The sequence below is a fragment of the Pithys albifrons genome, chromosome 7 (assembly GCF_047495875.1).
Source record: "Pithys albifrons albifrons isolate INPA30051 chromosome 7, PitAlb_v1, whole genome shotgun sequence".
Taxonomy (NCBI): domain Eukaryota; kingdom Metazoa; phylum Chordata; class Aves; order Passeriformes; family Thamnophilidae; genus Pithys; species Pithys albifrons.
The window spans coordinates 19,829,740-19,845,280 of record NC_092464.1 but is presented as its reverse complement, the minus strand read 5'-3'; the positions used below and the strand labels follow the sequence as shown (position 1 = coordinate 19,845,280).

The window sequence follows — 15,541 nt, the reverse complement described above, 5'->3', positions numbered from 1 at the left end:
ACTTTGCATCATCACAGGAAGAGAGAAAAACAGCATAATGTGCATTATTACTATCATCTGTTAAAAGAGCTGGGAACATAGTCAAAATATCCAATGAAGATGGTCAGACATTATATAAAGCAATACATTTCTTTCAAAGAAGTGTTTCTCTCTTTGTAGAGTCAGTACTTCAGTCTGAACATTTTCTTCCTCGCCCATTCTTAATAAGGGCTGCTTGTATGTATTTACATGGCACCTAATACAATGTACACTCCAATAAGCACAAGCCACTACAGTAACATATTATTCCAGTAAGTGGGAGAACATAAACAGGCACAGTCCAAAATTAAGAAGCCTTAAAATCTTCTAAAAGTGCAGGTAATTAAAGATGCCAGGCAACTAAATGGTAGCAATATCTTTCCTCCAACACGTTCTTAAAAAAATAAATAGTAACCCTTTGGATAACCTTTTCAATGCACCTTCTTTCACAACTGAGATGTAGAAATCACTATTTTGAAGAAGTATCTATTTAGAGTGCAATGTTTCTGAATATTTACAATTCATCAGTCAATATGTAATGCCACTAGGATGACTAGGCCCTTGTTCATCATTTCAGAAATTTTCTTCTAATCTGTGGCATAAAACAGATGCACACAGTGGTTTTGCACCTGAGAATTCAGTTTGTCAAAGTATTGTAATACTAATCCATGTTGAACAATAACAGACTATATAAGCTTCTCATCTGAATGTTAACCATGATTCTCAAACCACTGAGAGGATGAGAAAACTTTCACATGTGAAAAGAGCACAGTTGATAAAATCTGTTGAGTTGGGGGGGGGGGAGGTTAGGATGAAAACAGAGAGAGACAAGCACCCACATAGTTGAACATGGGAAGAAGTCATTTAGTCACTAACATACTACGATATGCTTGATTTGCCCACAGAAACGCACATGGTAATTTTATTGTTTTCAGATTTGAGATGTATTTCATCGTTACATTGTGTCATTCAAGAGGAAAAAAAAAGCAGACTCATGCATGTTTTGCAAAAAACACAACACACCTTCTTTTAAGCAATGTAAATAGGAGTTAATAGGGCATTTGGACCAACAGCCCTACCAAAAATGGTGGCACAGAATTCACAATAAAGCAACATGGCATGCAAGAAACTATGCACTTTTGAGACCTTGCTCCGCTTTTTAAATCAATCAGGTAAAAGCTCACAGTTTCTATTTGTGATTACACAAAGATATGGAGTTAATACAGGCCTGTGAGTTCTCAACACACTGCAATAGTGTCATTAGCAAAAAAGGTGGGAATAAGGGGTACCTCCTTCATCAGATGGCCTCGTTATCTCACTGCAGTAAGAAAAGGTAGGGTTCGTGTCAGAGCCATCTGACTTATAATCTCCCAAACTGGTGGAACGTAAATACTGCTTACTGTAACGGCTTGCTCTTTCTTCAAAGGTAGAAAAAAAATAAAGAATACCACAGTAAACAGATGACAGAAGGGCAAAGACAAGCAACAACATAAACCTAACCACTGGTAACATTGCTATTCATACACTGTGAATTCTTCACAACTTTGTATCCATTTTGAGCATCATTAGTTCCAAAGTTTGATTCAAAATGTGATTGCAAAAATGAAACGTGGGATTGAGAGATCAGAAAGAAAAGGGATGAAGATGCAGCATATAAATATTTCCAGTGGAAAATCCAAAAGTTCCTTTATACTAGCATGCATACAAGTGCGCGTGGAAATAATTCTGTATATTTTTCAAAAGAATATTTAAGTTTCACTAACCATAGGAAAGAAAATACAAGTGCAAAATTAAACATTTAAAAGAAACACTTATAGGGTGATAAAAAAATTCAAAAACTTGTAAACCAAACACTGCTACTGGTTATTGCATTACCTTCTCTCCTTTTCAATCTATTCTTAAATTATGAACAGCTTGGAGTTGCAAATAACAGTATAATATTATATGCCATATAGGCAAAATGTGCATAAAAAGCAATTTCATAAATAGGCCGCTTTCTATATCTCTTACATTTCAGAAGGTCCATGTATTTGAAAATTCTGCTTATACTGAGGACAAAGTAGGTCAATGCTTTTTAAGTGGCTACTTGTAAGTGGCATGAGTAACTTGTTTAGGCTAAGATTTATTTCACTCTTATCTGCACATGTGATTATAGCTGAAGTTCCTATAAAACACTGCTTTTAAACTCCTACAGTTATAAATATATATGAAAGCATACTTATAGAACATATGGCTGGCACATTGACCTGAAAATTTACTGTATCAACTTAGTTTCAAAACATAAACAGCTGAATTGTGGAAAAGTCAGGATATAAGCAATACCAGAAAGCATATGCAGACTCCTAGACTGAATATTGTCCTCCAGAGGATCAATGTCGAAGATGGAGCCAGGATCTGTGCGCCAAACTTTAAGATCTTTTTCCAAAGCACAGAAATTATAAGACAGACAAACAAAAAAGGAAGTAAAAGCATGAAAGGAATGAGCTTTAGCAATCAGTAATCAATTTCCTTCATCTAGAAATTAACCAAAATATCTAGATATTCACTTGAAAAGATCAGAAAGCATTACTTTCCTACTTAGAAGAACTTTGTGCATACATACTAAACTTTGACATTATGTAAAGGATACTTTACATAAAGCAGATTTTTACTTCAACTTTTTTCTTTTATCTAAACATGACCATAGTATTTTCTTAAGTCTAAATAAATAGAAACAAGTTAAGTATCACATACCAGAGCTTTTTTCCAGTAGCAAAACTAAAATCATCAGAGCTACAAGAGTATTTTCCCAGTTCACCAAGAGAACCCTTACTCCACGGAGATGCTGCAGTATACATCCCTATCACTGATAGTTGGTAGTATACAGCTGACAAAGGAACTACAGACCCTCTCCTTTGAATACAAAGAGATCATGGTAGACTAATTAGCAGAATCAGGTGCATAGTTCATCTTATGCAAAATAAGTTTCCACCAGTTGTTCAATTCATATAAACTCAAAAGTATCCATCTTTCTTAATTAATACCAAAAAATGGACTAAGGTGACAAATTCAGCTGTAGAAATCTACTCTGCAGACATCTGCAGTTGGGTAAAATGAAGTCACTCTTGATCTTAACTAGTAATTTCCTCTGTCTTCCAAATATTTGAGTTTTCTGGGACTCAAAATTGCAGTTGAACCACTACCCCACTACTGAAAAGCATTTCTGAAATTCAATGTATGGATTCAATAATAGGAGTAATCATCAGATCTTCAGCTTTAATTCATAAATTCAAGTTTTTAAGATCTTTCAAAATCACATCTCAGTAGGATATTGAAAGCAAAAAGAGTCCATAAGATTAATTAATTTCATATCAGACTTTTAAAATCATAGCAGAGAAGCAAATATAGATTCAACCATTTTTAATAAACCTTAAAAATTAATTGCAGCATTGTACCACTTAAAAGGAGGCTTACAATAAATGCAGAGGCAGAGACAGTGTAAATTCTTGATCTACTTATATCAATTAAATATGTATGATTCATATGGGCAGATGTGTTGATATGCTTGAGGGTAGGATGGCTCTACAGAGGGATCTGGACAGGCTGCATTGATGGGCCAAAGCCAATGAAATGAGGTTCAACAAGGGGAAGTGTCAGGTCCTGCCCTTGGGTCACAATAGCCCCAGGCAGCACTACAGGCTGGGAGAACAGTGGCTGGAAAGCCACCCAGTGGAAAAGGACTTGGGGGTGCTGGTCAACAGTGGCTGAATGTGGACCAGAGTGTGCCCAGGTGGCCAAGAAGGCCAATGGCATCCTGGCCTGTGTCAGCAACAGTGTGGCCAGCAGGGGTAGGGACGTGATTGTCTCTGTGTACTGGGCACTCCTGAGGCTACATCTTGAGTACTGTGTTCAGTTTGGGGCCCCTCACCACAAGAAAGACATGGAAGTGCAGAACATGTCCAGGGAAGGGCAACAAAGTTGGTGAAGGGTCTGGAGCACAATTCTAATGAGGAGCAGCTGAGGAAGCTGGGGGTCTTCAACCTGGAGAAAAGGTGGCTCGAGGAAGTCCTTACCAATCTCTACAACTACCTGAAAGGAGATTGTAGCAAGGTGGGAGTAGGTCTCTTCTCCCAGGTAACAAGTGACAGCATGAGAGAAAATGGCCCCAAGTTGTGCCATGGGAGGTTTAGATTGGACATTAGGAAAAAATTCCTCACTAAAAGGGTTATCAGGCTCTGGAACAGACTGCCCAGGGAAGTGGTTGAGTCACCATCCCTCGAGATACTTAAAAGATGTGCTGACATGATGCTTGGGGCCACAGCTTAGTGGTGGGCTTGGCAGTGCTGGGTTAATGGTTGGACTTGATGATCCTAAAGTTCTTTTCCAATACAAAATAAAATAATCATTTAATGTCTTCACATCAGTTTCAAATAAAACCTTGATGTAAAGTACAGTCAGTCAGTCAGTAAAGCACATATCCATCAGATCACACCTTTTACTGGGGATTTTCTCCTTGGACAGATCTGTCTGCAACATTTACTCAATGCATAGGAAGTAGGAAAAAAATTGTCTTTCCAACTTTTTTCTTAGCTGGTTTGAGTGGTACCAAGAAATAATGGGCTGGTAGGTAAAGTAGGACTGTGAGAACCCCAAATATGTCATGTTGCAAATGATTAATAGCCTAGATGGAATAGAAAGAACAGACAGAGCTAACAAAATAAATCTCGTAACTTTAGAACACATTCAAGCTATGTACATTATATGTTATCTACTGCAACTCCCATAAAGTGAGGTGCAGTGCTAACTCCTTCTTGCCAAGATGAATTAAAGCCAACACAAAATCTTTTGCTAAACTGTTAGACCTAATGGTCATAAATTATGCAACTACATAAAGCACTGACAAGCATGAGAAGGCTGAGGGAAGAATTGGTGAATGCCCAACTTTTCCTATTTGCATGCCTTAGTAAGTAAAAATGTAGTAAGTATGGCTTCATGGCAGACCCAGTGCAACAGCCATTGATCTGTGTTCATTTTATTCATCTCTGTAACCTGAAATAACATACAGAGAACCAGAATCTTGGGAATTTATAACAGAAATCTGGTTAATTTTACCAAGTTAAATATCCTTATATTCACATGAGAATTCTGGATCCTTTTTACTACCAGATCCAAAACTCACATCAGTTTATTTTGATGGGTTTATTACAGCTTTAGCATGGCTAAAACTAGTGGATATTTGCAGAAACAGAGGCATTTGAAAAGGTTGTTACAGCTTCACCAAAAATACATTAAAATCAATCATAGGTATACTGAACAATTATCAGCTAGGAAGAAAACTCATGACAGTCATAGTTGTGTTTTTCAGTTTGCAGGGGTTTTTTTGAGCTTCCAAGGACATTCCATGAGCAGGGATCTCACTACTGCTTTTTAAACAAGTAGATATTATAATACCAGTTCTCTGAAAAAGCATTAGCTGAATTATCACAGGTTTGTCATAGCTTTTTTTCTTTAAACAATTGTACTATTTTTGCTGTTTGGCAGGCATAGGGATTAAGAATTTCTGTGTGGTTTTCTAAGGTGATAAATAGTACTAATATTTCAGTTACTTACAACTCAAGAATTCATCTCAGGGATGTTCTTAATTCCAATCTGCTTGTGCTAGCAAGCCTCCAGCTGTTGAACACATGATTGTCACACAGGACCATTGCACACAAGCAATGCAGCATAGAGTAGGAGGTTTGACGCATGCACTAAACAGCATATTGCAAACTACATATTACACTGCACTTTTGCAGGAGCTTTTCTCTCTTTGGCTGCACCACTTCTAGCTATAGAACTGAGTAGAGATGGAAGATCAACAGTACCTTCTCCAGGCAGAGATCTCTAAACACTCATTTTTGAGAAATCCCTTCTGTTACAAGGCTGTAGCTACAGACACATAAAAGGTGGTTACAGAGAAAGGAAAGAAATACACTTCTTTGTGTGGGGGAGATTCATTTGGAGACTTTAAGGAAAAGCATGAAAAAGCATCTGATAGGAATTATATAGTGAACTTTGCTTTAGGCAGGAGAAGGGACTATATGACTCACCAATTAGTCCATTTCATCTGCAATTTCTTTGGGTTTTGAAAGTTAAAGTCAGCCTTGCTGTTATTACTATGTATGAAGGACTTTAGAGCACTATCTCAGCATTGCTTTTCTGCACATAGACCCTCCAGGGTCTACACAGTTATAAAGCATAGAAAAACAGGAAAAGGACCCTCCAGAAGAAAAGGAAATGAGAAAAAAAAAAGTGAGACTTGCATTTCCTTTACCATAGTAGACTTGCTAACTTTCAAGCAAATTCAAATATTCACTTTGATTTTTAAATAGAGTTCATTATGAATGCCCCAAATAATATCTTAATGAAATATCCTGTCTTTACATACAAATCTAGTCTGTATTCTACCCTTGAACACCTGATTAGAACTTGGACCACCTTTTAGAAATCTCTTCTGAGCACTGGTTCTTGGCTTATCACAGGTCTAATGAGTTACTGATGAATTACAGCTTGAGATATTTCTAAAGCTTTGTGAAATTCTAAAACAAGAGGTAAATGGGTATGTGCAGCTCAGGAGAAACTACTGACTGACTGAAAGGGAAATCTCAAACTGGCCTGCAACATTTAAACATTGAAATCTTGGGGGATCACAGTTTTAATCATCTTTCTTCAGTGCAAAATTACAATTATTGCAGGTATTTTTTCCTTCCTTACAGAGTCAACATTCAAATTTAAAGTAATAGCAATGACTATCCATATTTTAAAAAAACTACAGGCAAATGATAATGTATGCCCCATTAATTTCCATTATTACTTCACTAAAAGGTGGCATGGAACCAGTAGTTCATCATAAGTTTCATGCTGATAAAAGAGTGAAAACAAAATCTGGAGAACACAAGCAGAGGCTTGTATCTTCCCCACGGTACCATCAATACCAATCGTATTTAACAACTTACCAACAATTATTCCAGGTCTTCTATCCATTTCAACAATATGTGGATGCACACCTTTATATGCTGCATCACTCACAATTTGGGTATTTTTCCTTACACGCTCTGTTATAGGATCATCTACCACTGGAGTGAAGCCTCTGCCTTTTGTCTTCTCAAAATCTTCATGGTATTTTACCTAGGAGAACAAGAAGAAGGAGATTTTTCCCTAAGCTGCAGCTGACAGCAGACATTCTATACAGGAATGCATATATGTTTGTTTATGAAGCACTTCTATTCTTTGACTTTGCACCATAATAGAATTGGTACACACATGAGATAGACTGGATGGCCAGCCAAGTCTTTTCTACCACCCTAACCTGATTTCCTGATATTTTATAATCAAATTTGCTTTTCTTTTCCATTAACACCAAATTAAGCATTAGCTCAAGCAGAGAAGACTCATCTTACAGTCACACAAAAAATCTTGCCTTTTCTAAAGAACTCAAGTATTTTTATTCACTGGGAATTTTGATTTCATGCACAGTTCCATAAAAAAGGTATTTTTTTTGCTCTTTCATCATTTGCCAGCTGGCTTTAAACATAGCTTTTTAGAAAGAATAAGTTATTCTAAACAGCCTGTTTTTCAAAAAAATAAAATAATTAAAAACAAAGACATAAGAGTAGAAAGTGTTACAGCACCAAGTGTTGGAACAAAATCCCAGTATTAGTAAGAGTTATAAAAGTAGTACTGCTGGTTATGCATATTTACTTTTTAAATAATCTGAACCATCAACAAATTAAATTGACAAACATTCTCACACAAGCCAATGCATACAAAACAACTCATTCCAAGAACCAAAGTCACACAGAAACCAGGAACATGCACAGGCACAAGATGAAGTGTGTCACCTAATCCAGTGAAATTGTATTGCCCAAATAAGGTGTGTACATTTTTAAAGGAAAATAAACCAAAAGAACAGACATTTAACTGTTAGAAAACTGTTTATTAGTATTTTAAAATGTTCATTACAGTCATATGCAGTTAGAAAACACTCAGCATAAGAAGAAAATATTCCTTCCATACTCGAGGAGGCATAAGAAAAAATATTCCTTCCATACTTGAGGAGAGAGTTTCATTAGTTACCTATATTAATGGAAGGCAAAATCCAGTGGAAGTCAAGTGCCACTCCTTAGTATGCTCTAGTTATAGGAAGAAAGTACCCTACCATTGAGATGTTGTTTTGTGTTTCTTTGACATGCCTTAGCTCAGGTGTGTCTAGAAGCACACTACGTCTACCTTTCATCTGCCTTTGATCACTGCTGTACTTGACCTGCAAAACAGAACAACAGCACATGTGACTTTTTTGTTTACAGTAGAAAGGATGGTGAGAATTCCACCATGCAACAGTACCCTTTTCAAATCCAAATGTCTAACCGTTTTCCTGTTTCTCTCTTTACTCTCATTTAGTAGTAAATTATTTCACAGGGAAGATACAGATGAGCTAGTATATTGGTAAGGCCAAAAGACACATGTGTTCCATCAGTCACTGACTCAAAAGAAAGTAGTTATCCAAAAGCTGAAATTCGTGACTGTTTAAATTATGTAAGTGAAATAATTAATTTATCAACTGAAAAATAAGACAAATAATAAGAAAACACCACAGTGACTTGGACATTAAAACATTATTTGTATGACTGATGATAAGCTACCTTCTTATTACCCAGACAGATCCTGAGTGTTTCCTCAGCCTGCTTCCAGAATGGGATTACCTGAGAATCCCAGGGAATTCAACTCCTACTAGCAGATTAATCCTTTGGAAGCCTTCTTACTCCCGTTCAATACCTAGTTTTTACTAGCAGCACAAAAGCAAGATGCCTGGGAAAAATCTGAACGTGCTGTTTCAAAAAGAACATTTGGGCTCTGGTTTTGTGCATCAATAAGTACAGAACCTCCTATGTCACATTTCTCCTGATTAGTTTATTTTGCAGCATATTACAGACTAGTAAAGATACTCAAAATTCTAAAATAATAAAATATTTGATCCTACTTATTGGTTCTGGAGTGACTACGCTTACAGTTTCTTCTGGCTCGTTGAATTCTTTCTTCTACCAGTGGCCTCTCTTTGCTCCTACATCACATCGTAACCACTGAGTGATAGTAAATATTTTAGATTTACCTGTATATTCACACTTCAAGTGCTACTTCTCAAGTGAGTTGTGCAAATCTATTTTAACATGCATTTGCGATGAGAGCAACCATGTACTGAAACTGTCTGACCCTCCTTAAGATTAAATATTAGCAAAGAAAATATACCTATGAAAACAAGAATCTTGTCTATGTTAGATATATAAGTTTGAAGTAATGTACAAAGACACAAAAATATTTGGCACTGCATATTCTCCAAACCCTTTTGAATTAAACAGTAATATTTTTTAGAAAATATATTTAGTTACATGTGCTTTTGAATACAAGGCATTTTCTGGACAAAATAATTACAGTCAACATAGCTTGGTTCTCACCATGCTCATAAACATAGCAGTATTTATCCCCGTAAATCTTGAGAAACAGTGAAGGAGCCAAAAGCATTTCATTTTCACAAATTAAAAAGTTATTTAGAGTCTAAAATTGTTGTGAAGTCTTCCTCTAATTTTTAATTATGCATCTCAAAACTAATTGACTTAGGTAAATATTCATTAACATTTTAAGAAAGTATTTAAGATATATGTAGTTACAATGTAGGCTTCTGTTCCTTTGTTCTTATTCAAATCCTCTCACAAATCCAACCTACATTACTTATGGTTCCTACACTCGGTTCTAAAGTGTTCCATACTTTTAATTCTGTTCTGCCACCTTGACACAGTGGTTCTGCATGAAACTTCTATTTACCATCTGCAACAGCTTTGCCACTGATGGTTTTTCAGTGTTGAGGACACAGATGTAACATAACTAGTCTGATCCTTGACTTCACCATGCTGTTTTGACTTCTTCCTTGCTCCTTAATAGAATTGTCTCCTGCTTCTTACACCACTGTAGTAGCAATTTAATTCCAGTATCATAAAAGACAAAAGACTATATATTATTTTACTTTAGTGGTTAGCAATAGGACATATTTAGGACTACTCAGCTGTAACACAGGTGGCATTTCACAGAGTGGCATGAATGCTTCCATGCTTTGAATCACCAAAAAAAAAAAAATTGCACTAAAGTTAAATTCTCATTTCCTTTGTTCTTTACCGCAATTCACTCTCACAATCTAGCAATGAAAATTGGGTTACAAGAGACAAAGATTCTTGAGAGAATGACTGACTCTAGTGACTCTAGAGAAACACTGGTACCAACACAACCACTTACTTTTTTCAAAAATAATCACGCAAGTCTGAATACATTTGTTGCACATATGTGTAGGTACTCAAAGAACAAAACCAATATCTTTTCACTGAATGATGTGGTTTGATTCCCTTGACATATCAAATGTAAATGGAAAAGCATATCCACATTTTATTTCTATAATGACTGAAAATCTAAACTACAAGATGACTCAAACAACTTGCCGAGCTGATGTTATCTTGATTCTTCCTGACTCTCTCTATCTCAGGAGTGACACTCACAGCAGTAGCTTTGCCAGGATGCTCTCTGTAGTGAACCTATTATTTAACAGAATAAAATGGCACATAGTATTTCAGCTAAAACAATATCCCATTGTTTTACAATAAAATGCATTATTTAAAAAGTCATCCAGGAAACAACTGAAAAACTAAAATGCATCAGAAGCTGTTGATTTTTTAAATACAACCTTGATTTTTTTATATATAGGGTGCATATTATTATATTTCTCTGTGTGTGTGTATATATATATACATATATATTATACATACATATATATTATGCATACATATCTATATATCTATATCTATGCACACACATGCACATGCACACAGCATCCTGAAATTTACCAGACGGGTCCTTGGCTGTGCAGAGAAATATCTTATATTTGGAATGGAGTTAAGCCACAAATAATGCAGTGAAGTCAAGCAGAGCACACAAAAAACTGAACTTCAGCAAGATCCACTGCAAATGTATATTTGTCCAGACAGAGCAATTCCATAAGATTTTCATCTGTGTTCTAAATTTTATATTCTACATATTCATAGGTGATTAAACACAGAGGGTGCAATACATCAGACAACTGCCACTTGAATTCAGCCTAAATTTCACCATGCCATTTACTTAAATGTACTATTGGAATATCCCCTTTATCACTTTTTAACAAAACACAGTTGTAATCATGATGCATTAACTAAATGTACACTCAAGGCTGGATCAGCATCTAAAGTGCATAAAGGATATGATGTGGCATTGATGGACCAACAATCAGTCTAATGTTAACCCTGGCCCCAAATGCTGGGAAGTCAGAAGTAGTAAGCTTTAAGTAAGAGAATCTGGCAAGAGATTTATGCCAATCCATATAGTTTATGTAAAATTAATGATTCCATACAATTATTTTTTTTAATAAGCTCTTGGGTTTGTGTGATAACTGTGCAGATAGATCATGCTCATGATTCTGCAGTGCTCTGTGGAAGTAATGCATGTATCGCTCAAGCAATTGTCTTCCAACACAGCACAGCTCTGGGCTGTTCACATAAATATATTCCACTTGAAAAATTAATGTCTTCTAAAAATGATGGTAAGCTTTCAAATGGATTAAACTCACAAACTGACATTTGTAAAGGTAAACTGATTACTCAAGAATGAATGTTTTCAGAAATGGTTGAAGGTTAAGAATCTTCATCCAAAAGCTATGCCAGTGACCTGAAGAGAATTTAAACTCCAGTGAAATTTGCACAACACAGAAATTGGTGAAAAGTAAACAACAATGAGTAGAAAAACTACAAAGACTGGCTTGAATCACTTGAGAAAATAGGTTGGTTTGAACAGAATGTATTTTAGGAGAATTAGCTTTATCAACAAAAATCCAGGAGTTAAGTTAGAGGGAAAGAATTCTTGAGAATTGTGACTGCAAATTAATTTTGATGAATGTGGCAGAAAACACCCCAGGAAACACTGTAGCTATTTGTAGACCCATGAAATATGGCTGCTTTTGGCAGCTCCCAGTGAGGAGAACAGCAGGTCTCTCAAAGACTCATTAAAAAGGTACAGCTTCACCAATGCAGGCAGGCAGTAGCACACTCCAGGAGTCCTTGCCACCTTTCTCTGTCCTGCACATCATATGACTTCCTAATGGTTCTGTCAGCTATTAAATACTAAACTCTGATAGGAAGGTTACTGAGGAGCCAGAAAGAGACAGGTAAGAGAGCAGAAGTTTGAGTACAACTCTAGCTAATTTTTTACAAAACAAAGTAAAACAGATCCAGAAACAGATATTCTGTTAAAAAAAAAAATTGGTCAAGATTTCCTGAAAATATCCAAGACAGAGAACAACATCTCAAAGCATTACGGCCATTTCTTTAATCAAATATGTGATGTTTCATATGCAATTTTCCAAACCAAGCAATGCCTCTTCACAATTGCTTTCTAAAAGAGGGTTTTCAAGTAATTCCATTACTTGAATTCCAACAAATTAAATACATAGACTCTCCTTAACTAGAGAAAAGGCACAGCTTCTGGAAGCAGAACTTTTTACTCATCCTGTGCACCCAAAAATTATATGAAGGATTAAACAAGAGCAACTTCCCATGCTGACATTCTCTTGATTCCTCTTGACTCTCTCCATCTCAGGGGTGACACTCACAGGTGTAGCTTTGCAGAGCTGTTCTTTGTATTGAACCTACCAAACATGTCAGAAGACATTACAACAGAGACTTCTGAATAACAGAAATACAACAGTGTGACAGACATCATTAAAAGAGCACACTGCATTTGGACAGAAAATACCATTCCTTAATAATCACTCACACCTTTCCACACAATAGTTAGTACTCACCCTCTTGCAGTTCTATTTCAAATGCACACAATTGATAATTCAATGGGAATATTTCACACTCATGGTTGTTAATCAAAGTGCAAATCCAAGGAGTTTTCATTTTACCATTAATTGATTAAATTAGTCTTTGTGGACAAAGAGGAACTAGCACAAACACCACAGACACATTCACTAAGACACAAACACATTTAATACAGCAGAGAGTAGTGTGCAAGCAATGAAAATGGGGCACACATTGCTAATATTCTTCTGATTTTCCTTAACCCTCTTTAGTTCTGGAGGATCAGAAATAGTTGTTGCACACTGGATTTCTTCCTTGTATTTAATCTGCAGAATAGATATTACAAAATGTTAGCAATTTAAAGAAGATACAGATAGGCACTAAAACACAACAGTTTATAATCTGTCCCTTAGGCATACTGCACAGGTAGACCACATCTACAAACACCACCGACCTGAAAATGAACAGTTATTTTTAATTTGTGAAACAGGCTGCTATGGCCTCTAAAGCATCTTGCTTGATGCAATGCACAGAAAGTGCATGTAACAGCCCTAGTGTCCTAAAACACATACAGTGACAATATACATCCCATGGTATTGAGGCTATATTCATAGTGATTGAAATGCTGTATATACTACTTAGAGACTTTAACAACAACTTGGTCTTGCCATTATCTTGCTATAAAGTCTACCAGCCCATTTCAGAAACCCAATATTTCACAAATGTGTCCCCAAAAGGGTGGATGAGTTCAAACTTTCATTCAAGTTCTCTAAAAACACATGCAGATGCATAAGTGAGAATGCAGATGTTTGGATGGATGATGCCTTCAAAGATGCTGTCACATATTTGCTACTAAGTTTCAACTTTCTTCTACAAGACATGGTACTTCTGGAAGTGTCCCATTTCTTAACATAGACAAAACAGCTTGTTTTTCTCTAAGCTCATGCTTGGAAGCTACTTTGGCTGAAATTTATAAATAAATAAAACAAACTAGCCCAAAGCACAGACTAGGAATGGAAAATTTCAGTCCAGACAGTCTAGGGCTGGCAAAAATACTAAAGCATTGTGAGAAAATACTTAAAAGTCTCTATTAAAAGATAAGTTTAAGAATTGGCAGTGCTACCAGTCCTTAAAATGCTTCAAAATGTCCATTACTTGAGTTTTAATCAGACACCAACACGGTGGTGTTCACTGACATGCCACAGGAGTTTTGTCATGGATTTAACACAAACAAAAACACAAATAGAATCTTCTCCTGAAAGCCTTCTTCCCAATGCTGTGTCCAGCCCTGCCTGCCCTACAATATAAATGAGTTTTTAAAAATTTCTTAGCTATTTGTATTTGTAGCTTCTCAGTTCAGATTCAGCTACAGTCCATGAGTCTGTTGCCTGCTTTGCAAGTTCTGTGAGACCTTGCGTCCAACTGTTTAGAAGGCTGCTTCTTCCATATCAATCATCACAACAGGTGAGATGAGCTCAGCCTCCTTGGCTGTCACCACCTTGTTTTTTAGAATTTGAAAACAGACTATTCTGATCTTCGTCTCCTATTTATGTAATCTGGAAAAATCTGATCTTTTTCAGAACATGATTCAACAACTAAATTGTGTGGTAACAGTGAGTGTTATTTTGGTTTGGTATTCTGGAGTTTCTTTCACTACAAATTTGCTTCACATTCCATAGTTTCATTCAGGTCAGAAAATACTTATAAAGCTGCCCTAAGTTCTTCTGGCTAAATTCAAAGATATGTGTGAAACATTTAAATCTAATGGATTCAAAATTGGTGTAATTTACCCTTCCTTTGGGACTCCTGTAAATTACACAATATAATTTCTCTCTTGCTTACATATAATTTGAAACATTCCTGCAAATTTTCTTTACATTTGGCATTCTACACTTTTAATAAATATTATACAAGACTTAAGTAATTTGAAGTACACTACATGTAATAAAATACCTTTTGTAAAACATTAACTCTACACAAAGACCAGCGAGGTAAAGACCATACTACTTCCATCAGACCACTACAACACTAATGCATTTTGTGTTTCTCTTGGTATGTTTTTGTTCTAATATGTTTACTAGCATAGTAATCAACCTTTCATTTTCCCCTTTTCAGCACTGTTTAGGACTTCTAAAACAGCAAGAACACTGTACACTACTTGTCCATTTCACTTTGAAAGGTACTGTGAAAAAAACATTAGAGCAAGTGTGTGTGAGAATGTGTGTGTGGTGTGGGTGTGGGTGTGAGACATTACTCTTGAAATAAATGCATGTGGCAACTGGAATTCAAAGAACAAACAAACAAAGGAGAGAGAAAAAATACAAAGTCCACTATCAAATGAAATAAACTAACAGCTTCCCAACCAGAACATTTCAGGATTTAGGACACATGATACCTTGCTCTGTGACTCAAAATGACAAGAGGAAAAGTGTCAGATGGAGCAGAGAAAAATTACAAGTAAAATACGAGCTTTTCAAAATTTGATGGAAATACCTTACCTGACTTCATTTTGGTGGGATATGCAGTGTTTAACACTGCTCAGTAGCTAAGGAAATTCTATTAGACTACTTGTCCAGATGCTCTAATTTAGACTAGAACTAATATTTAAACACAAAATAATGTCATTCTAT

At 36.0% G+C, this 15,541-nt stretch overlaps 1 protein-coding gene across 4 annotated transcripts in view; it reads right to left on the bottom strand.

Moving 5' to 3' along the window:
* NEBL (nebulette) overlaps positions 1-15,541 on the bottom strand; it is a 257,377-nt gene that overhangs the window by 28,238 nt on the left and 213,598 nt on the right. For 3 of the 4 annotated variants that reach the window (XM_071560196.1, XM_071560195.1, XM_071560197.1), the window contains one exon: positions 6,993-7,164. In XM_071560196.1, coding sequence (XP_071416297.1) covers positions 6,993-7,164 — 172 coding nt within the window. Of the gene's footprint in view, positions 1-1,307; positions 1,437-2,340; positions 2,434-6,992; positions 7,165-8,194; positions 8,300-10,520; positions 10,615-12,662; positions 12,755-13,144; positions 13,238-15,541 lie in introns of all 4 variants that reach the window. The other variant, XM_071560198.1, reaches the window with a different exon arrangement.